The sequence below is a fragment of the Glycine soja genome, chromosome 7 (assembly GCF_004193775.1).
Source record: "Glycine soja cultivar W05 chromosome 7, ASM419377v2, whole genome shotgun sequence".
Taxonomy (NCBI): Eukaryota; Viridiplantae; Streptophyta; class Magnoliopsida; order Fabales; family Fabaceae; genus Glycine; species Glycine soja.
In genome coordinates this window covers 723,448-747,265 of record NC_041008.1, presented here as the reverse complement: position 1 = coordinate 747,265, position 23,818 = coordinate 723,448, and the positions used below count along the sequence as shown (strand labels likewise).

The 23,818-nt window shown below is 32.8% G+C and overlaps 3 protein-coding genes across 6 annotated transcripts; 2 read left to right on the top strand and 1 right to left on the bottom strand.

The window, feature by feature from the left end:
• Positions 1–2,081: 2,081 nt before the first annotated feature.
• On the top strand, positions 2,082–9,142 carry LOC114417937 (protein HOTHEAD-like). Of its 2 annotated transcripts, XR_003667959.1 has the most exons (7): positions 2,082–2,663; positions 3,474–3,846; positions 6,819–7,129; positions 7,218–7,603; positions 8,103–8,671; positions 8,790–8,938; positions 9,071–9,142. XR_003667959.1 is itself a non-coding variant. In XM_028383020.1 (6 exons), the coding sequence occupies exons 1-6, from the start codon at positions 2,582–2,584 to the stop codon at positions 8,842–8,844; spliced, it is 1,776 nt and encodes a 591-aa protein (XP_028238821.1). In that variant the 5' UTR covers positions 2,082–2,581; the 3' UTR covers positions 8,845–8,939. The 2 variants fall into 2 exon arrangements, 1 of the variants encoding a protein (XP_028238821.1); XM_028383020.1 differs by lacking the exon at positions 9,071–9,142 and having other exon boundaries at positions 8,790–8,939.
• A 129-nt stretch (positions 9,143–9,271) lies between these two features.
• On the bottom strand, positions 9,272–15,234 carry LOC114417936 (receptor-like serine/threonine-protein kinase ALE2). 3 transcript variants are annotated; one of them, XM_028383019.1, is made up of 9 exons: positions 14,682–15,234; positions 13,351–13,653; positions 13,130–13,237; positions 12,921–12,995; positions 12,436–12,807; positions 12,020–12,313; positions 11,109–11,504; positions 10,741–10,984; positions 9,272–10,152 (listed from the first exon to the last, which is right to left on the bottom strand). In XM_028383019.1, exons 1-9 carry the CDS (start codon positions 14,755–14,757, stop codon positions 9,504–9,506), a joined length of 2,517 nt encoding a protein of 838 aa, XP_028238820.1. In that variant the 5' UTR covers positions 14,758–15,234; the 3' UTR covers positions 9,272–9,503. The 3 variants fall into 3 exon arrangements, with proteins under 3 accessions (XP_028238820.1, XP_028238818.1, XP_028238819.1); XM_028383017.1 differs by having other exon boundaries at positions 12,921–13,028; positions 14,682–15,233; XM_028383018.1 differs by having other exon boundaries at positions 11,109–11,501; positions 12,921–13,028; positions 14,682–15,233.
• Positions 15,235–22,251: 7,017 nt separating this feature from the next.
• On the top strand, positions 22,252–23,560 carry LOC114417935 (NDR1/HIN1-like protein 13). Its single transcript, XM_028383016.1, has one exon. It carries the CDS (start codon positions 22,390–22,392, stop codon positions 23,152–23,154), a length of 765 nt encoding a protein of 254 aa, XP_028238817.1. The 5' UTR covers positions 22,252–22,389; the 3' UTR covers positions 23,155–23,560.
• The last annotated feature ends 258 nt before the right edge of the window (positions 23,561–23,818 follow it).

Here is a 23,818-nt window from a genome sequence, read left to right as displayed (position 1 = left end):
GAAAGTCGAACCAAACTCATAAATATTTGACCTTGAAAGAGAAAAGTAATGGGAATCTTTTCTTTTTAAACAAAAGGGTAAAATTATCATCCAATATTTACTTACCTACCTACCTACCCAATAGTAATAGCCATGGGGATTTAAGGCCTCATATATGCATATGTGGTTAACTTCAAGCAATGGATTGGAAGAAATGACACAGGCAATACAGCTCAACATTGGAGGCTCGGAACAACCAACCTATATGTCATTCATTGAAGGGTGGCGCTGGGGCCCACCCATCCTTCCACTTCCATTTTTGGCCTAGGAACCATCTATTAATGACAAAAAAGTAGGTTTAGACTTGAGAACTTGTGGCACCTAAATTAGCAATAACTGAATTTTGTGATGATTTTTGGATTCTCACTAAATCCTTGTTTGGTAGGTATATGGAAATGACAGGTGTGATAGTTTAAATATTTCTCATTTTTCTTTTCGTATTTGAAAATATCTTGTTAAAGTAGTAACTAATGCCGATTTGATTTGGTTTTATAATGCAGAAGTTATAAGGAATTAGATTAAAGAAAAACGTGAAAAATCGCATTCATGAAGCGTGACCTAACACACCATTATTTCTTTGTTTTTGCCATATTATATTATTAATTATATCAATTATTTGCATCTCATCTTTTCTTAATTATCTCTTTGGATTATACACAACATTTGGTAGGAAGAAAAGAAATAAGCCAAACATTGATGAAAATAAAAAATATGATTGGAAAATAGAGTACAATAAGAGTGTTTAATTTAAAAAAATAAAAAAGACAAATAAGTGAATGAAAACAAAGAAATAGAGTAAAAATAACTAGTGGTCTCACAACTTTAAATGTTTCTCTAATATCTCCACATTAACTTTTTTATTTGTCACAAGTTTATCTGCTCGTCTCCCCTCCATTTCTCCTCTACTAAACAAAAGGATTAAGTTAAAGGCTACTATTTTCCTTTAATTTTAACTTTAAAATGAGGGAAAAAAAGAGGAACAAAGATATGCTTATCTGATGTCATAGTAGCATGTGCGAATTAATGATTCTCGGTTGTCAATGAGATCGAAATTAGCTAGTCATTGCTTGCAATGTTAAATTAAATAAATGAATTCCGCCACGTACGTACATATTGCCAACTCTATCCTCTTGTATATGTTAGAGTCATGCATGATCTCATTTTTCCTTATCATTTTGTTCATATACATTTCACCTAGCTTCCTATGCAAACAGATCACAGTGTTCTCAGATGAATGAATTGAATATTTGGATTCTTCTCTTCATCTCCGATTATTAGATAAATCAGACAACGTTTACATCACAAGTCTTGAATATTTTGGAGGTTCATTTTGGACTCATTCTAACGTTGACAATCTAAGTCATAAAGAAGCAAAGAAATTAATAAAACAATGATCATATATATTCATATCTGTACATTTATTAAGATATGAGTTGCATATACGTGAAATTGTGTGTGTGAAATTGTGGCTTTCTCAATATGCTTCTTTGTTAATTAGGATGGACCCATCCCCTTTCCGAAAATATAATGCTCCATGCCCCCCTCCCGACTGTACAAGTTCGGTTGGTTCATTGGAATCAAAATTAAACACCTAATCAAAATTTCATATGCATGATTCAAATAGGAAAACCAAATTAGTGGATCGTTAATTGTACCCTTACTCTTTCATCAACTTCTATTGCCATATGGATATTCAATCAATGTGATCAATAGATTTACCCAACAATACCAGCTGTGATCGATGCAGACAGACTATCACCTCAGATTATCAAAAGACAATGCAAAGCAGAAAAAGTATTAATAGCCCAAAATACAATTTGCTTTTCTAATTTTCTTTCTTAGTGCAGTTTTGCATATGCTGATCATGAGAATGAATGTTAGTATTAATGATTGCCAAGTTTAGTACCAAGGTTAGTTGAAGGGAAAACATTTAGGAAGTGCCCTCTAATCCAATCATCCAGCATAAAAGGGTAAAAAAATGAAAAGAATTCACAATCACAAATTTTTGGTGGCATATTAAATATGGAGCTTTACTCCTCATAGTGTAGGCTGGTGTGTGAGCTGTCTTTGTACAAACTCATGAACGTGATCAGAAAATACAATGTCAAATCCAACGGCCAAAGGCTCTTGACTATAACCGCGGCATTCATTTCCTCATTAAATGCCACATAGAGTAATATTTTCTAGTGTTTCTAAAAGCATAGTGGGGAGTGGCATTAAACAGATGTGTTAGTATGAAAAAAAAATTATTAGGAGAGACAAAACTTACTTAGATAATTTCTACACCTGGAAGGTTAGTCTTACGAAAGATATCTTGTTTTCAGAAAAAAGAATATATGTTTTTAATTTAGATTTTCTTCACCATTTCTCTTACTAACTGTTAGATTATGTTACCATAATCTTGGCACGGTAAGTATGGGAGTATTTTACATATTTATATGATGTACACACAAAACAAGGCCAATGAGAGGCAGCCACTTATAGGTGGGGAAGAAGCAGCTTCTTCAGAGAGTGAGTGCTTTTTCTGGACCCGTGAGATTCCATGGCTTCAGTTGGTGCAGTCAATTGCAAATTCTTCTTGTGTCTACTTCTATGGCTCTGGAACTTTCTACCTCCTTCTCAAGGTTGGTTCTCTATCCACAACTTTACATCTTCATCCACCCTTTGCACTTTCTTAATTACATTATTCAATTCCTTCGATCTTTGTTCCTTCAGCTTGTGTTTTCACATCTCTGTGGAAAAATGTTTTCTATTCAAGATATATATAAGAGGAGTTCTCATTTCTTTCAAGGCTAAAAATCAGGCTGAAATCCTTTTGAATCTCAATTTTTTTATTTGCTAATAATGGTATGGGGTTTTCTAGCAAGTTGCCACATATGTATGTAGTTTGTGGCAGCAATAATTTACTTCAGAATCTAGTGAAATAGGTAGCCAGTGGTTCAGGTTTCTTCTACTTTCACTTGGAGTTTCACTTCAACAGCATATATACAGCTAGATCATACACAGATTCTTAATTTGATAGTTCTTCAACATAATCACTTTAATCTGTTTTGTTGATTATGATCATATTATTCATATATATGTATGTATTTATGTTTTTGTGTGTACCGGACTTGAACCAGTCCTTTATGGTCATTGTCATGAGATAATTACCATAGGAATCAAGACTGCCGGTATATATGTATCTATTTATGTATGCATGGACATTTCGATTAAAAGACTTTTTGGGCATTGGCCCACCTTGTTTTACTAAATACTATAATTTATTGTTCAACATTTTCCCATTTTTGTTTAATCTTTTGTGGAGTATGGCTTAACCTTGACTCTAATTATAACAATTATAAGAATAATACATTGAAATTGAGAATGTAATTAATTAAAATAGTCAAGATGATGGGGCCAGTGTTTTGATGAGCAAAATTTCATTTTTGCAGGTAATAAGCACTGGCATGAAAATAGATACCCTTTTATCAGAAATGCAAGCTCATTCTCATCACCGTCAATTTCAACTACCACCTGCAATAATGCCTATGACTACATAATAGTTGGAGGTGGCACAGCAGGGTGTCCTTTGGCTGCAACCCTGTCTCAGAACTTCAGTGTTTTGGTGCTTGAAAGAGGGGGTGTTCCTTTCACCAACCCCAATGTTTCGTTTCTAGAGAACTTCCACATTACCTTGGCAGACATTTCACCAACTTCAGCTTCTCAATACTTCATTTCAACTGATGGAGTCTACAATTCAAGGGCAAGGGTCTTGGGAGGTGGAAGTTCTATCAATGCTGGCTTCTACACTAGAGCAAACCCAAGGTAACTTCTTCCTTATTCATTTTCATTTCTCTCTCAATGATATGCAAACTTATTTTGGATTGAATTATATCCATTTCTTTTACTATTCATTTTTATCAGGACAAAACTTAAATGCAGTTTCTCAAATATTTTGGGTTCTTTTTTTTAATTAAAATTATAGTCTTATCTCATTAAATTAAGTAACAAAGGTTTGTAATAAAAATCAACGTAGATTATTGAAGTAATATTTCAATTATGATGGAAGAATAACATAAAAAATAGTATTATATATGAAACTGTGTATAAGTTTTGTAATTATTATTATTGTTAATATTTTTTATAGAATACATGGGATATAGTTGAGGTATGTGCGATATGGCCTGGCTTTATTAATTATTTGTCTTTCTTTTTGGTTGTTGCCAAACTCTAATAATAAATGTACATCACAAAATACTACATATTTGTTTATTTTAAATATTTTTTGAATGATCTTAGCCGCACATTTTGACATAGACTTGCATAATATTTAATAGTTAAATATGAATTGTATTTTAATATTTCTAAAAGTTTTCCACTTACTGTTATTTTCATCTATTTACTTTATTAAACTGGACCTGCGGGTCACTAGCAATGAGTTTGCTGCCGAAGGGTGTTAATAAAGTTCAACTACTTCTTGGTTGTCTGGTAAAAAAACAACTTATTTTCAGGGGAAGAAAATAAAATTGTGGGTCTGCTGTTATTTGCTTAAATTTTATTTTTACTTTTTTATCTTCACAGTAGTTATAAAAAAAACACTTTTTGTTTCATTTATATTTTTAATGATTTGTAAATAAAATAGTACAAAAAACAAAATATTATCTACAATATATTTGTTAGCATCTTTTCTCTTACTATATTGATTTAACCAACATTAAATATGAATATTCTTATCTTTTAATTACTATCTCGATTTAACCAACATTAAATGTGAATATTCATTTAACAATTAAATCGATTAAATGACTTATATGTTAGTAAACTAATCCACCTCATGCCATATTTGGAAAAGATTTTTGAAATACAGAACAAGCTCAGGTTGCATGTGTATCAAATTTGTAGGGCTAAGACAATTTATTTAGAAAAATTAATATAATATTAATTACCAATCATTATATTAAAATTCTAGTTTTTGAGCTGCAAAACTATTTACCAATATTTTATAATTAAATAGTTGTAATATTTCATTCTCAATAAATAAAATTGTACCAAAGAAAAAAAATCTCAATAAATAAGATTTTTATTCATTTAAAAGATAAGATAGTTAATCATCAATTCGATCTATCTACTCAAAAGATAAGATGTTGCTCTCATTCCAACTCTCATATAATGAAAATAGGAAATTGTCCTAGTTTCAGCACTCTCAATTAATAGAACTTGCACACTTACAGTACCTTGATAACCTTACACTCTCCACGTACGGTCCCGACTATCTAATCAATATTTGAGTGAATAGTTATTGAAATAGTAATATAATTTTTTTACCAATGCAAATTATATATTCTCAATTTTAAAATATAACTACCTAATTAATAGTTTAGGTCTATTGAAATTATAATGGTGTACACCATCATGTGCAATTGTATTCAGAAATGGAAGTACCGAGTTTTACATCCATTTGTCTGCTTATGTTCCACCTGCACATTGTCAATGAAAATAAGGATGAGAGATGCAAATCCAAACATATACTATGCTGACCTTTTTGATGAGGATATTACATATTAATATGCTAATTAAAAGTAGTTATGTGCCGACATTAAAAGCATGCACAAGGAGCAAGAAAATGTTTAGACAAAATTGCCATAAGGTTAGAAACCTTCGATTGGGAATTGATTGGTCAGGGCTACCGAGAGGAAATAGTTGACAGTGACTCCCCCTCATTTTCAGGGTATTTATGGTCACATCTTTTATTATATGGAATTCATTTCAACAATTAAATGCTGCTGTGGTCCTTTGCCCTAATTTATGCCATGAAAGTGATTAGGTGAAACCGTGGAAGTGTTAGATTAGAGGGAAAAAAAAATGAGAGACATTCATTGTTACAAGGAAACTCCATTTAGTTAAAGTTATTAAGGTGCTCTTTATATGTTCGGTCCATCTTAGGAAGAAGCAACTACCGCAACCACTTAGCATAGTTTGTATCTAATCTTCACTTTTTTTTTATTCATGCAGCTATCTTCAATTTATATATTTATGTTTTCTTTAAAAAATATTTGTAACTATTTATTTATTTATTTATTTTCAAATATGCAAAAATAATGATAAGAAATATTATTTTAAAAAAAATTATATATATTTTTAAATTGTATAACTAAAGTAATTTAATGATCAATTATATATAATTTATGGTAATTACTTGTAACTATTATATATATATTTGAATTATTTTTTTTAGTATAAATTAACACAATTTTAAAAAATAAAAGATTAAGGTAATTTCATGTAGTTAATGTATATAATTCATTTTTTATTAAATGTAATTATCAAACATTGCTAAAAATTTATATTTTTATTCATAAAATTACATAATTATATTAATCATGATCATAAAAATAGAGGTAATATTTACATAAAAAACTGAAAATGAGAAATAAATAAAAACTTCCTAATAGGTCCCTAGTACCCCAAGTACAATATTAAAAAATAAGTACTTATCTAATGTAGCAAATCATGACAGATGTTCACATTAGACAGTGTTAGATGGAGTATTGAACCATGTTCATTGTAACATGCACTATAGGAAAAACCTTCTAAAGACAAATGTTAGCTAAATACATGTACCAACCTTGAAAAAGAATTAGCATTCAAAAGAGTTGCCTCTAATACATGCACCAACTAACTGTGACAATCTCACTAAATTTGACTTGGTTGAGCCAACAATCTAGTAATGACCATACTGCTCAAGATCATTTATCTTTATCTCAAATGTCTTGTCTCAACATTTCTATGGAATGCAGGTTTATAAAGAAGGTGGGGTGGGATGCCAAGCTAGTAAATCAGTCATATCCATGGGTTGAGAAGCAAATTGTCCACCGTCCAAAGTTTTCACCTTATCAGAGAGCATTTAGAGACAGTCTTCTCGACTCTGGTGTGTCACCCTTTAATGGCTTCACCTATGATCATCTCTATGGAACAAAGGTTGGTGGAACCATTTTCGACAGATTTGGCCGCCGCCACACGGCTGCTGAACTGCTTGCTTCAGGGAACCAGGACAAACTTACTGTTTTGGTCTATGCCACTGTCCAAAAGATTGTGTTTGATACAAGAGGTACATATAATAACATATATAAAGTCAAAGAGGTATACTTGAAAGTTTAAGTCTTTGCAAGTAACTTAAGGCAATGCTATTGTTACAGGAAAGAAACCAAAAGCTGTGGGGGTTATTTTCCAAGATGAACATGGGAAACAGCACGAGGCTATTCTGTCAAATGATAGGCATAGTGAAGTGATTATGTCTAGTGGGGCAATTGGGACTCCTCAATTGCTAATGCTTAGTGGAATAGGGCCAAAAGCAGAACTCCAGAAGTTGAACATCCCAGTGGTCCTTGACAACCCCTTTGTTGGGAAAGGAATGGTAGACAATCCCATGAACACAATGTTTATTCCTTCTAATAGACCAGTTCATCAGTCACTCATAGAAACTGTTGGTATCACCAAGATGGGTGTGTACATTGAGGCTAGCAGTGGGTTTAGTCAGTCCAATGATAGCATTCACTGCCACCATGGTATCATGTCAGCTGAGGTATGCAACATTTCTCTAAATTTACAAAATATGGGTATAATTAATGTGGAGCACATTGGAATACTTAACAATTACTTCCTCCATTTTGAAATAAGTGTCATTTTAACATTTCTTTTGTTTCAAGTTGAAATAAGTGTCATTTTAACATTTCTTTTGTTTCAAGTTATGTGTCAATTTTACAATACCTGAAAAGTATTTATGATCTTTCCCTAACTTTGTCCTTCTTTCTCTGACCTAATGCTTAATAACTATTCTTCTTTTAAGAGAAAAAATATTAATAACACATAAAAAGCGATCATTTAGTTCTATAGCCATCCCTCTTGAATAATATAGGAATTCCTTAATCCTAGAGTCCAAATTGCAAATCCTTATAACATTAGAGTCCAAATTCCACATAGCATTTAATATTAAACATGGTATATGATAAGGTCTGCATGGTAGGTTATCAGCTACCTAGCAAGAAATTCAATAACAAGTCAATTTTAATTTTTCACACCAGATTGGGCAGCTGTCCACAATTCCTCCTAAGAAAAGATCACCAGAAGCTGTTCAAGAATTTATCAAGAACAAGAAAGACCTACCGGTTGAATTATTCAAGGGAGGATTTATTTTGTCAAAAGTTGCCAATCCTTGGTCAGTAGGTGAGCTCAGGCTGAACAACACCAATGTGAATGACAACCCTGTCGTTACCTTCAACTACTTCAGTCATCCATATGATCTTCATCGCTGTGTCAAGGGGATCCGCTTGGCCATTAAGGTTGCCCAGTCAAAACACTTCACAAACTACACTTTGTGTGACAAAAAAACCTCAGAGGAACTGCTCAACCTCACTGTCAAGGCTAATGTCAACTTCATAACCAAGCATCCCAATGACACAGCGTCGATAGCGCAGTTCTGCAAAGACACCGTGATCACAATTTGGCACTACCATGGAGGGTGCCATTTGGGGAAGGTAGTCAGCCCTGATTACAAGGTTCTTGGTGTTGACAGACTCCGCGTGGTAGATGGCTCAACATTTGATGAATCACCTGGAACAAATCCTCAAGCAACTGTCATGATGATGGGCAGGTATGTACTCTGGGATCATGAAACTGAGCAAACAAATGTTTGCACAAAATTTGATTTCAAAAGTTATGATACCAACAGCTGGATTTGCATGTCAATAATCTATTTATGTTTGTGACAGGTACATGGGGCTGAAGATTTTGAGAGATAGGTTGGGGAAATTGGCTGGTATATAAGGAGGAATGCCTTGGTATATAAGGTCTTGAAAAAAGGTGTAAAAGGAAGATAAGAGAAGCACTGTTGCACATCAAGGAAAAAAAAGTGCTAGTGGTAGGATTGAAAATGAATGTATTTTGTTGTAATTTCTAGTAAAGGGTGATTTATTGGTAGTCAACAAAGTTATGGCTATTTTGGGACGAAAAAGTTATTGTAATGACTTGTTTTAACTTTTTGTATTTCCAGGAAAAAAAGGAAACGTCATTCTGGATATTTAGAAACTTGAAGGCAAATTATAGAAACAAACGAAGAGAGGGAAAGAAACAAAATGGTAGTGTCCTGTCAACGCAATCTGTGTAAAAAGCAAAAGTTGTTGCTTTCCCTTCCTATTTTATATATATAATATATCTGCATGTGTCACTTAACTCCTTTCAACAAATTAGTCCGTTTTTAAAGATCACACGTACCACTTGTTACTATAACACTATTCTCTGTAGTACCAATTGTTCAGACATAGTTACCTAGAAACCAACATGGGCATGTAGTTTATACATTTGGCAAAAGTAGTTGTAGTTTGTGACTTTTTAGATTATTATCACAATATTTTCTCTCAAGTGAATCTAACATGCGATTCAGGGAACAATGAATTCGGTATGCAAAACGCAAGATTATGAAAAGCTTAATGGGATCCATGTTCACTGGAGCTACCTCTAGACAAACTTCTCAACTTCTGCCAGAACTGCCTTTTCTTCCCAATAGTTAGAGGCCCTGAACGAGAATACCTCCTGAATGACTCAAATTCCTGACCTGAAGTACTGAGCAACTCTGTTGCTGATAATCTTACCTTTTCTTCACCAGATTGATAGCCAGAAAGAGTTTTTTGATACTCTGAAAATTCTACTCTTTCAACTGAAGCTTCAGAATACTTTCCTTCCACATCAGTTAGAAGACCCTCTTGAGAACTTTTTGATCTTATAAAGTCTGTTTCCTCAAAGTCACTGCATACTAGCTTCAAGGCCTGAACAACTTCTCCCATGAAAGGACGTTGGGAGACTTCTGGTTGCACACACATGGATGCAATTGCTGCAACTTTTACCACAATATCAACAGAAATGTTAGGCTTTACAAATGGGTCTACGATCATCTGCAAACCCTCCTTACTTGTGAGAAGTGGACGAACCCATGTCACAAGATTCTCTTGACCTGGCGGTTGTGACAAATCCACAGGCTTTCTTCCAGTTAGGAGCTCAAGGAGTACAACTCCATAACTATAAACGTCACTCTTGACCAGAAGATGGCCAGTCATTGCATATTCAGGAGCTAAGTAGCTGCAAAACAACATGTCAATGAGATGAATGCAGTTTTCATTTTAAGGAATTGTTAAGAGCTGAAATGAAACCTTTTACATGCCATCACCTAACCACTTAAGTTTAGGGAAAAGTTGGTTCATGATATATTTTACATTTACCATGAGATGAATTCAGTTTTTATCTTGAGGAATTGTCAAGAGCTGAAATAAAAGTTTTGCATGCCATCATCTAGCCACTTAAGTTTTGGAAAAAGTTGGTTCATCATATAGTTTATGAAATTATGACCAAGAAGTTGAATTTCAACAAAAGATAAGGTGAGCTTGCACATGTTTCATACTTCAGACCCAACGGGATCTTGCATGAGGGGATGTGTTAAGAGCTATAATAAAACTATGTTCCTTCACCCAACAACTTAACGTTTTTGGAGAGTTAGTTTATGACAGGAATGCATAGATAAGGTAAAGTACCTATACAATAAAAATTCACAGTAGTCTGCTAAACACAAAAGATACTGTAATGAAATGATTACATTGAATGATTGAATGCATGTTTAACTATCACATTCATCAAAGCATCAACATGAAATGGCTAGCAAGGGATTATTACCCAAATGTTCCCATAACATGTGTGGAGATGTGCTTGTTTCTCTCATCCAGTGCTGTTCTAGCCAATCCAAAATCTGAGACCTTGGGTGTAAAATCGTACTCCAACAAGATGTTGCTGGCCTTGAAGTCTCGATGTATGACACATGGATTTGAATCTTCATGCAGATAGGCCAATCCCCGAGCTGCACCAAGAGCAATCTTCATCCGGGAATTCCAATCAAGTGGATCATTTTCCTTGTCAGTTCCTGGGAAAATAGAGAGTATTCAAAAGTCAGTTTCCAAAAAAAAAGATGATTTTTTTAAAACAAAAATGATGATTTTTTACTTCCAAAATTATTGATGAAATTCTTTAACTGAGCTTTTGTTTACCATGTAAGTGGGATTCCACACTTCCATTAGGGACAAGCTCATAAACTAAGCAGCGAGTCTGTTTCTCTATGCATATACCTAGTAATTTAACTAAATTTCTATGATGTAGACGGCTAAGCATCTCAACTTCTGCCAAGAATTCACGGCCACCTCGCTGATCATCTCTTTTGAGAATCTTCACAGCTACATCCCTCCCATCATTTAGAATACCTTTGTAAACAAGCCCAAAGCCACCTTCTCCTAATATTCTTGAAGAATCAAAGTTATCTGTTGCTTTCTCCAAGTCATTCAAAGTAAAAATCTTAGCAGACCCTGTATATGTTATTGTTCCAGAATTGAAGGACTGTGATCCAGAGCCTAGCCTGATCCCTTGAGTTAATGACCTAGCAGCCCCTGCTAAGAGTAAATTTATTTATATTTACTGTGAATTCCACATACAACCAAATAAGGAAAACTTGATCAATAAATAGTTAGGAAGTTTTGAAGCAAAATATCAAGAAAAGTCACAAATAGAAGAAACCAAGACTGAATTAGCATTATAACCCAAAGTTTATCATTTTCCAACTTTTGAATTGAAAAAAGCTCATTTGATATGAAATTATTTAGAAGTCCTATCAGAAGTGGTAATTTACAAATCACCACATATTTCACATAAATGAATTAATTTTTAGACTAATATGATCATTCAAACCAAGTTTTATAAAACAATTCATCTATAAATGGAATCAATTCTTTCATTTAAAAGAGTCCAAATACCGGGTAAAAGTATTTTAATCAGGGGAAATTAGTATGCCATAAAATTGTCTAACAAAAGAACAGTTTCATGACATTAATCATTATAGAAAAGAACTTTCTTTGTACAGTCTCTAAACTGCCAACGAAATTTTGACAGTGTCATTAATTGCACTTACTTGATTGTTTAGAAGAGGGTGAAATAAAACCATCTGGAACTGGTTCATGTTCATGAACATAGGAGCGGCATTTCAGCAGACAAAGCCAAGCAAGACCAATGAATACAACAAAAGCAGTAACTGATGACAGCACAATTATAACAATCATTCTTCCATTATTCCCTTCTTTTTTCTTCTTTGGGACATCTACTCCTAAAGGTTTCATCATCGTTCCATTGTTATCATGTCCTGGACTTGGCCCATCATCTATACCAGAAGCATCTTGTGGAGTTGAAGGTGGAGAAGGTGGAAGACCTGCAATTGTTATAAAAAAAGTATGAGTGTAGAGGGAGATATCTACTAATAAAACCAAACATACCATAGAAATACACTTTATAAAATAAAAAGTCCTAACAAAGTCATAATCAATGTATAACCTGGATAATGAACATAGAGTACTTCATAAGCACCAAAGACTGAAGCATCTATCAGAATCTCCCTGTGCCAGAATTTCTTATATATTAAAAATGCGGTGGTATCATCAAATTTTACTCCTTTGGGTACTAAGTCTATGAGAACAGTGGTTTTCTCTAGTTGCTGATTAGCTGCATCAGCTCCCACAATGCGAACCTGGGAATGGTTCAGCAGAACACTTGCTGCAATTTCCTTGGCTAGCTCTGAGACCAAAGGAAAAACCTTGTATATTGCAATGTTAATATGGAGTTTAACCTGAAGCGGCCATACACAACCACAAGGTGACCCAGGAGGTGTATATGTCAAGGGCTCTGAGCAAGTCATCGACAAGCAATCTACATGCAGAATGAACATCAGATAGTTTTCTTGAGTTGATTGAAAAGGAAAAACTAGTGTAATTTTGACAATACTCTAACCTAATACAATTGCTGGACTAATATTAGATTACCCTTATTAGGAGGTGGCGGTGGCAGAACCAATGTATATGCTGGTGGTGGAGTCTTTTTCTTCTTCAATGATGAACCTAGAGGAGAAATTCTAGGTGAAGGAGAGGGTACTGGTCCAAAAAGGATATAATAAATACTCAGGTGCTAATCAACAATCAGGTAAATGAAATAAGAATGAGTAAAGGCAACGACAAAAAAAAAGATCTTATACCATCAAGGTGACCTGGCAGAATTGCTGGTGATGGTGCAGGTGCAGGGGCATGAACATCCCTACTTTTTGGTGAAGAGAAAGGAGGTTTCCATCTGAAGACTGAAGGGCCTATTCAATAGAAGTTTACAGAATAATGAAATTATTTTAAGATTTTAATGTCAATAAATGCAAAAATTTGAGTGAAAAAAATTATTTATGATCTTTCAATCAGAGAATCAAACCTTGATGACTGTATGAAGGAGCCTGGACTGGGTAGGTTGGCGCTGGAGTTGGATTGTGGGACTTTCTTTTGGAATGGTAATGCTTATGATGTGATACAGGAGAATCCACAGAACCATGTGTCCATATAATTCTAGGAGCTTTGTGAATTGACTTGGAAGGTGAAAGTGCAATACTTGCAGGTACACCAGAAGATGACTCGGAAGGTGGGTGTGCAATACTTGAATGACCTTCAGAAGATGACTTTGTTGGTGGGATTGCAATACTAAAATGGTTTCTGTCACTGGAATGTTGCAGCTTGGTGGCTACAAATGAAAAGATAAATATTAATTTAGGATAATTGAGAGCATGAGCTTTCCTATAGAGGAGGATATCAACTATAAAATAAGTTAATGTAAAATTTCCTGGCTGGATATAATTGTAAATAGATTAATGTATAGTTTTGGGGAGGTGGGAGCCAAAGCGGAAATAAACTATGGTGAGGAGATGGCTTGTGCTTCTTGTTCAAAAAGATCCATAGAATCTATTTCATTAATTGTCTATACCTTTTTCATGATCTTCGAACTGTTGAGGGTATATCTAGATCCTTAGAAAGCTAAATTCCTCAGAGTAACTGCTTTGTTAAATTAACCGGAACTTTCCATATCCTCATGGATTTTATACTACAGCCATGGCATGTTGGGATTTCATATATCAACCTTATTACAGAGTAACCAGGAGAAATTTTTTAATATAATAACGCACAAAACAGAGATTTGTAAGTTGATATTATCACTGAGTTGTCCAGTCTATGCCTCGTGTTGCACTCCATGTCCGCAGGCATTCAAAATCAATGTAGTAAGAACATCTGTTTTATATTGGTATTTGTTGGAGTACAAGTGTGAGACCAATAAACCCAAGCCTTAAGCTTTTGGGTTAGAGGTGTCAGGCTTCTTTATGTGTGGCTCCTGGTCCACCCCCGCGAAGCTAAGTACAGCTATCTAACCTTTTCTTGGAAGACTTGGATAATAGTAAAATTAGAGGTTTGATCATCATTTCAACAGTAAAAACATTTTCGAATGCAAGTAATGAACTGTGAATGTAAACTAAAGCGAATCTAGCATACGGGTCAATTAGTTACAGGTAAGCCAATTTTGATACATACGAACTGCATAGGTATGAACTTTAAGGAGAGAATCATCAAAGAAACCCAATTCAGCAAAGATTATAGAAATCCAAAGACATAGCATGTGTCAACTACAACAAATTTTAACCACATATATAACCAGATACAACACTCAAACAGTATCCAACATTCGAAAACCAACTTAGAACACCTGAATTATGCTCATACCTGCATATTCATGGACCTGCTGAGTGCTGACCACTAAATGCAGCTCAATTAGCAAGAAAATAAGCGGCAGTCCCATTTTCTCCTTAAGAAAAACTAGATCAACAACTCTGAAGATCTCTCAGCTTTCTTTCACCAACAACACCCCAGCATGGAGAGTAAAATTGAAGAGAATTCGGTGGAAGCAGCAGCACATGTTGAAGCAAAACTTGCGTGTCACATCCAAGGACAAGCACAACAAAATCTTCAATTAAAGCATACCCTCAATAATGTCAACCAAAGCATTAAAAACAGCCAGGTAATGGCACAAGAATGATCTTGGTGGAAGACACTCGTGTTTCCATCTTCTTCTTTTTTTCTATATTTTTCAGAACTAAAGCTTTAAGGCTTGAGTTGTGATGCAAGTGCAGCTGTTTTCCTTGTTCAGAAAAAAAATCTAACAGCAGATGAAACCAAAAAGCACAACCCCACTACACTTTAAGCAGGAAAAGCACAGTGACTCTTCCGTAAGAGCTTGTGGGGTTGGACAGATTGAGAGAGAGAGAGAGAGAGAGTCATAAATATTGGCTATAAAGTAAAAGACTGATTGAACTTAATTACTGATATTTTATACCTTAATGCTTGACCTTCTTTTCAGTTTATCCAGGGTAATGATTCACCTACACCGATACACCATGATGGCATTTTGGGATTAGATATCTTATTACTTTAATACATACAGTGTGACTTCGAGAATATTTTGGAAAACAAATTAGAAAAGAATAGTAAGACTTTTGGAATTGTTTGGATCTTATTTCTAGAGTCAATATTTCTAAAGTTTTGAGATTAATCTTTGAGATGTATAAATTATGGAAGTAAGTTTTGTTATTTTTAATAAAATATTTTTCATACATACCCTCAAAGAATCAAATTCATGTCAGTATGCTAAGGGATATAATCATCAACTAACTTGTGATGTATTAGGTTGAAGGTTGGTTGGTTCACACTAAATTAAAATTTTTATACCTTTTTTCTCCTCTATGTTATCTTTAGCTTTAAAAAGTAATGTTGAGACTCAAAATTATCACTTGAATTTGGTTCTAACTATTTTATTTGTTTTTCGTCTAATATAATATTAATTATTTTTTTCTTATATATTAATAATAAACTACAAAATAAAATCCAAAAATGAATCAATAATAATGTAGAGTTAATTTCGTTAAATTATTATTTTATTTTATTTATTTATTATTTATTATTTTTTCTTGTCAATGATTATTATTTTGAGATAAGTAAATATAATTGTCGCATAAAACATATGTTCTAATTTCTAATATAATTTTTCTCTTATCTTTTTTAAATTCAATTCTGTGTAACTTTAATTCAACGCTAAATCAAAGGTCTACTTTATGGGCTCACGTTTCGATGGTTTCTTTTTTCTGCTAGTTTAATGGACTTCTTCTGGCCGCAAAATCAACCGTGACATCATAGTTAGCAGAAGGTTACTAAAATCTGAAATAGCTGGAAAGCTTCTTGATGGAAGAATGGTCGTTTATGATCAGTTTTATTTATGAACAAAACGAAGTAAGAATCCACAGGTTGAGAAAGTACACTGTTCACATAATTAAATTTTTGCAATGTAACGTTTTGTCAATTTGGTTTCATTAGCACATAATTCATGTAACTTTTTTTATACATACTGATTCATCATGTAAAATAAACGAAATAAAAGGCGTGAATATACGTAATACACATTAATCTCAAAGAATATAAGCGTAATTATCTCTAACTATGATGCAGATAATATGATTAGTTAACGTTAAACCAGTCTCAATTATAATCTTCTCTGTAATTGACATAATGAAGACACATTCATTTATGTGTATTGATGAGCAAACAACATATTGTTGGACATTATCAAATGATGGTGACAAATTAAGGATGAACAGGATTTATTTAACTACAAATCAAATTGAGGTGTGTCAATGTCACGATCTTTTAAAACTGTTGGTGATTTTGCTCAATTTTTTTGTTTGAACTTCCTTTTACATATTAATTGTAGTAACTGCAAGTTTGTTTTGTTTTTTAAAACATATTTCTCTTTGAACTTTGAAGTGTTTATTTTATTTCTTTATTCATTTATTTTTCTTAGACAATACAATTACTTTGAGTAAGATATAGATTTCTTGTTGTGTGGCAAGCACGAGGACAAAGATTGAGTCTCGATAATTCGGCTAATTAAGTATAATGTTAGAGGTGTCAACACTGACATATATAGTAAATATCTTTTAAAAAGACTTTTATGTTAAAGTTAGTGTGCGAGAGGGAAGTGGTAAAATAAATGGTTCAAGGTATATCAATTGAAAGAAGTACTTTATATATAGAGTCTGTTTAGATACAAGGTTAAAAGTTCTTTTAAGAATTTTTGTATTGAAAAAAAACTCTATATTTTTAATAGAAAAGATCTTAAAAGTACTTATGATTTGTATCCAAACATGACATAGAGACTTATTGACGAGAAAAATCATTAAAATTGTTTGATTGCCATGTGACTAAGCACTTTAAGTGTTAAATTTTTTAATTTCTTGACGAATTCACCTTTGTCCGGTATAGTCGGGTTGAATCATAAGCGATAAAAGTGTTTTATCTTTGCCTTGCATTCGAGGCATGGATTGCTGAAGTTGACATTGCTTGAGGGAATCACTACTTATCTTAAAGCTTATAGAGGTGATTTCTAGAATAGTTACTCTCAAGTTGATATTGCTTGAACTTAAAAGGCCTTTTTTCTTCTTCTTTCTTTCTTGAGCCTAGTGTTTCATAATGATCCATTGATACTGGACACATTTACCTCATATTAATAGGACTTTTGTTTAGAAAATTTTGATACTTAGGTACCGCATAACTCTAGAACATGATCCCAAACTAGTTTAACAATCACTCATCATAATCAATTTGTCACCTTCTGTGTTAACCGAATAACCTCACATCTTAACAAAAGGAACCAAGAAAGAAAGAGGGTAGTTAGGCAAAATTGGGTGATGGAGATACACATGATGATCCATTTGATGAAGTGTCCCCACCTTCTAACAGATTATAGATATTTTTCTTATATTTATTTTTGTTTAAATTTACCACTCGAAACCAAGTCATAAACAAATTATTTGAAGTCTATAATGTTTTTATCCAGCACAGTATTTTTTTTATCCGTCAGAAATAAAATCAAGCACAGTATAGGAATACTTAAACGATCGAACGTTAACTATTTTGTTTAGTAATGGTCTTAAAGAATTACTTTAGTTCAATCCAATATCAAAATGGTAAAAGGAAGAAAATTTATTTATTTTTGTCAAATTCTTTCCTATGGTTTGTTTCCCTCGGGTATAATAATTTATTTTTTAAACGTTACTTGAGTCAATAATTTTAATTTGGATGCTAACGATAAAGTCATGTGCATTGCGATTTGCGAGGAAGAGCCCATGGTATAGCTGAGGATGAGGGGCATTGCTTTGTGCACCTAGCATAATTTCTGGTACACCCAATAAAATAATAAAATTTCATTTCCATCCTTCAGTAAAGCTGATATAGATTAATCCGTATGAGGCTTATGATTTTTATTTACAATTTATATATGTAAAAAAAATTAATTATTAGATCAAAATTAATTATCTAAATTTACATGTTCATTAAATATACATTAGAAATTTTATTGTTATATATAACGATATTAATTATTTTATAACATAATTAGTGTATTAGCTCAATTGGTTAGAACATCGTGTTAATAATGAAAAATTCATAGGTTCAATTCCACCCAATCCATATGAGGCTTAAGGATTGGCCAATACATATTGGGTTTACGGATTCATCAATCCGTATCAGGTTTATGGAAGGGTAAAAATGAAATTTTGCTGTTGAATTTTGTAGGGTGCACAAAGTAATGCCTGGGGATGAGCTTCTGATGACTAACCTGGCCCGCTTAGCAATTTGGGCTTGGACCCACTAACGGGTCCAGAACAAGCCCTCAAATGTTCCTTTGTGTTTCTCTTTAGTTAAATAGCACTTTTTTTTTTTAAAAAAAAAAAAGAGGAGCTCCTTGAGGGTAAATTGCTTGATGTTGCATTCTCAAAGCATTCCTCGAAATTGCATTACGGAACGTAAAAAAAGAGAAAAAAAAATAGAAATATGATAAAATTTATGATATGATAAAAAGAAAGTAATAGAAAAAAATAAAAAATATTGGTGGAATATATACAATTATGAGTGGTTCATGTATTCTTACTCTTTTAGTTATGCTAACTTTTCATGTATGAATGGAATAAATAAATATATTTTTTAATATTATGAAATTATTTATTTTTTAATTTCATGTACAATCTTATTTTATTTTAAAAGTCTGATAAATATATAAAACAACTCATATATTATCTTTCATTTAACACATTTATTAAATGTTACTTATAACATTAGGGTGTGCTGATGATATTAAAAGTTGTATAGTTAAGGGTATTTGGTCATCTACTTTCCTTTTTTAAAGGCATTTTTTGTCTTTTTTTTATTAAAGTTAATATACGATTTCAAAGGCTGTTTTTTTCTCCATTAATCATATTCTTTTAGTTTTTCTGATTAAAACAAAAAAAATCTCATCAGTTCGTTTAGTAATTATCTACACATGCAAGCATTATTTATATTACATAACATAAAACTTTTCTATCTTAGTGATTTTTTTTTTTAAATTCAGGATTTCTCTCATTTGCGAGTCAATGACTAATTCATGAATTTTGACATTTATTTAAGGAACCGACTTCTTTAAGGATATTTTTTTTTTTACATATACACAAACTTCAGAATTAAATCCATAATCACATATTTATGAAACAAAATTTTAATATATTTATAAACCTACTTTTAATTTTAATATATTTAATTTTTAATATGGATAAATTAAATTTATATATTAAAAACATTATAAAATGATGTATCCAAATAAATTTAAATAAGTTTAGTTAAATTTCTATACACACTATCATAATTGTTATAACTTTTAAGATAATTATTGTAAAAATAACTTATATACATAAGTCCTTACACTAATAAATTAAGTTGTTTACCAAAACAGATCTTTCGTTCCAAACTTTTTCCTTTCTTTTCTATTTGCCTAATATAGAAATATCATTGCTGATGTTTCTTCCACAACCCTAATTACAAACACATATCGTACGAAAGGGACATATATTACTAGAAGAATTAGACTATCCGACATGAATGATTAATTAAACGGAAGATTATGAATTTTATACGTCTCATTAATTGACTACATTCGATGTGTTAACCGTTTTATTGATTTATTTTGCAACATATGATGTGTTAACTGTTAATTAATCTGTGTTTTAGATATGAAATTTTTTAATTCAAGCACCATATGAAATAATGATAAAAAAAAGATCTAGGAGTTTATTTAGGTAAGCTTTTTTAGAGGTACTTCTAAGAGAAGAAAAAAAAAGAATTTTTCCATAAGTTAAAATCAAATTTTCATTGACTAACTATATTAGTTAAATTATAGATGTTTTCTCATATTTTAAAGACATTATATCAGAAATTTTTTATAAAATTAACTAATGAAAAATTCATTTTAACTTTGAAAGAAATTTATCTCATTTTCTTCTTCTCTTAAAAATACTTCTAAAAAAATATAGATTACTAATTCAATTGATTAAGTATGATAGATATGTTGTTATAAACCTTGGGTTATGAAAATTATACGAAACATTTCATAATGTAAGATTGTAACTAATATAAATTTATCTATTTAATACTATTGCTCAGTACAAGATTGTTAGTTCAAAACATTTTCATCACCAAAATAGCTAGTGTTGTGTTGTGAATTGGGATAGCACAACAGTTTTATGTGTTTCACAAGGGGTTTGATTAATAAAATGCTTAAATTGTGAGAAGGGATCACATACATGCACGGGTAAAGAGGTAAATTATTAATTAAATCATTTATCCAAAAATAATTTTTAAAAAATCAGCAACTTATATATAACAGTTTAGTTGAGGATGAATATATAGGTAGAAAACTAAAATAAACAATGAAAGGTATGAAGTCAATTTCAATGAGAAAAAAATAAAATAAAAATATTGATAAGGTAATGAATCGATTTGCCATTAGCTGGTTCGTTACTTCTTACTTGACTTTCCTTGTGTTAATGATTAATCCATTAATATGATTATGAGAAAGTAGTGGTTGAGGTATTTGGTTTTATTGTTTTCTATTTTTATTTTTACTGAAAATAGAAAATAGGGATGAAAATGTTTTTAGTTGAATTTTCAATGAAAATATTTTTTCAAACAAACTAAAAATTGAAAATAATAAAATTTCATTTTTGAGTTGAAATCAAGAACCTCATCTAAGTAAAATAAAAGTGCAGTGATAAAAAAATGTAATTTTAAACAAATATAAAAATATATTTTCTTTTTAAAATGTATTTTGGGACTGGTGCTTACCCTTGTGGGATCTTATTTGCCTTTTTTTTTCTTTCTTTCTAGATATCTGAAGAAATGATTTGGTAAGACAAATTATATATGCATAGATCAGTGTTCTAATGAGGAACTTAAAGTCTGATAAATTTTTTACATTTGAGACATTCTACAATTAGAATTGAGAATTTCAGAGATGTCATCGGCAACTGCTTTATAATGAATTAATGGCTTAATATAGTTTCAGAGAGTTCAAATATATATAGCATATAATAATTAACAGAAATATGGTGGCGCTTAACATCACATTTATGTGTTAACTACTAGCCGGGGAAGAAGACAGGTTCACTCTGATGCAGGGCTAGGCGCGTTGCTTTGAAGTATGAATTAATCCTTCATTACATTTTCTTCATTCATATAAAATCAGCTACAGTACTCAGATACTATAGGTAGTATGCATCTGTACATGTCTGTGAAATGCCGTCTGATTAGCACCTATCATCAATGTCGTAATTGGATAATAATATACTACCAATATTATATATATATGATTTTTATTATTTAATTAAAATTAATCTAACTTTATATATAATTATATATTCCTGAGAAAATAATTGGTAATTTTATTTGAATGATCCATTAAAGAAAAATGCACATAAATTTTTTAATTGGTGATGTGATTATTGATTAACTTATAATATTGGTCATTGTATAATTATATAATCGTAATTTATAGTTATTATTTCTTAGCAAAGTTACATCTTCCCACTTACAAGAGTTTTTTTTTTTCATGTATTGATATCAAGTAATTAAGAACTCTCTGTCATAAGAAAGGAGAATTTTAAATCTAAAACATACAACATTATTGTCAAAATTAATTAAATTAATAAGCAAAAAGAAGTTTCTCCACTCGTGTTTTTCTTCTTTTTATCAGTCTATATAACATACATTTTCTACCCTATTTTTTTTTTTTTTATATCATTTCTATTTCATTCATTTTCATATATTCCTCTCTCTTCATTCCTAATCCAAAGAAAATACTAAAAGGGATATACAAAAATTAAGGAGAATGCATGCAGTGAGAGTGAGACCATTGTGTTGGAATGTTACCATCTGTTGTTTCCTTGCTACCCCACTCCATGCAACCTTCTTTCTCCCATCACCAAAACCTGAGTATCTATAACTCCATCTTTTAACTTTAATCCACACATAAATTAACTCATCCCACACACATTCTTCAAAAACAAAACCCACCATGACTGATAGGGTTCACCCTTCGGCCAAAACCACCGCCAACGCCGGCCCCAAGCCGACATTCCCCGCTACGAAATCCCAGCTTTCCGGCGCCAACCGCCCCACCTACCGCCCCCAACCGCAGCACCACCGCCGCCGCCGTAGTCGCGGATGTGCCTCCACCCTCTGCTGCTGGCTCCTCCTGATCCTCCTCTTCCTCCTCCTCCTCGTCGGTGCCGCCGGCACCGTCCTCTACTTTCTCTACCGTCCCCAACGACCCACATTCTCCGTCACCTCCCTAAAACTCTCTTCCTTCAACCTCACCACTCCCTCCACCATCAGCGCCAAGTTTGACCTCACTCTCTCAACAACTAACCCTAACGACAAAATCATCTTCTCCTACGACCCTACCTCCGTATCCCTTCTCTACGGCGACACCGCCGTCGCCAGCACCACCATCCCCTCCTTCCTCCACCGCCAAAGGAACACCACCGTGCTCCAGGCTTATGTTACTAGCACTGAGGAAGTGGTGGATAGTGACGCCGCGATGGAGCTGAAGAGGAGCATGAAGAGGAAGAGTCAGCTGGTGGCGCTGAAGGTGGAGCTGGAGACCAAGGTGGAGGCCCAGATGGGCGTGTTCCAGACGCCTCGAGTCGGGATCAAGGTTCTGTGCGACGGCGTCGCCGTATCTCTCCCCGACGATGAGAAACCGGCGACGGCGTCGGCTGAGAATACGGCGTGCCAGGTGGATGTGAGGTTTAAGGTCTGGAAATGGACCGTTGGATGATCAGAAGCTTTTAGACATGCACACGTTTGATATTATATATGTTGTGGTTCTTGTGTTTCTTTTTTCTTTTACATTTTTTTTTTCATTCTCATTTGGCATATTTTTCTGAAATTTGTTTACAATTAATTGCATGCTTGTAATTTGTAAATGTTACTTCGCGGCAAGGAGCATGAATCAGATTCAAGCTTTAGCGGGACACAAGCGGTGAATTGTGTCACACACCCTTTTAAATTTATTTTATTTTAATATCATGGCCATGCTAATAATGAAGTTCATATAGTGTACACGGACCCTTTAAGTCTTATTCTTTTCTTTTTCCTACAAATGATGTAGAATTGTACTCGTAATACCATTTTTAATCTTTTTTTTATGTGCACATAAATTACAATCATGGTTGGAGTCTGGAGCCATTTGTCCTTTTTATTAAGCACATCATTATGGATCTATATGCCTCTACCAGTTTTCCTTGCAAAATAATTTGTATTAGTCCTCTTAGACGCATGTTGTCCAACACATGGCAACAACTTTATCTAGCAGCAGTAAATTAATTGCATAAAGTTCAGTTAAACATGGCCAAATAAATATACACAATTTAATAGTATGTTAGGAGAATAACCTGGTATGGGTTTAAGTCAGTCCTAATTTCTGTGCCAATTTGTTTGCT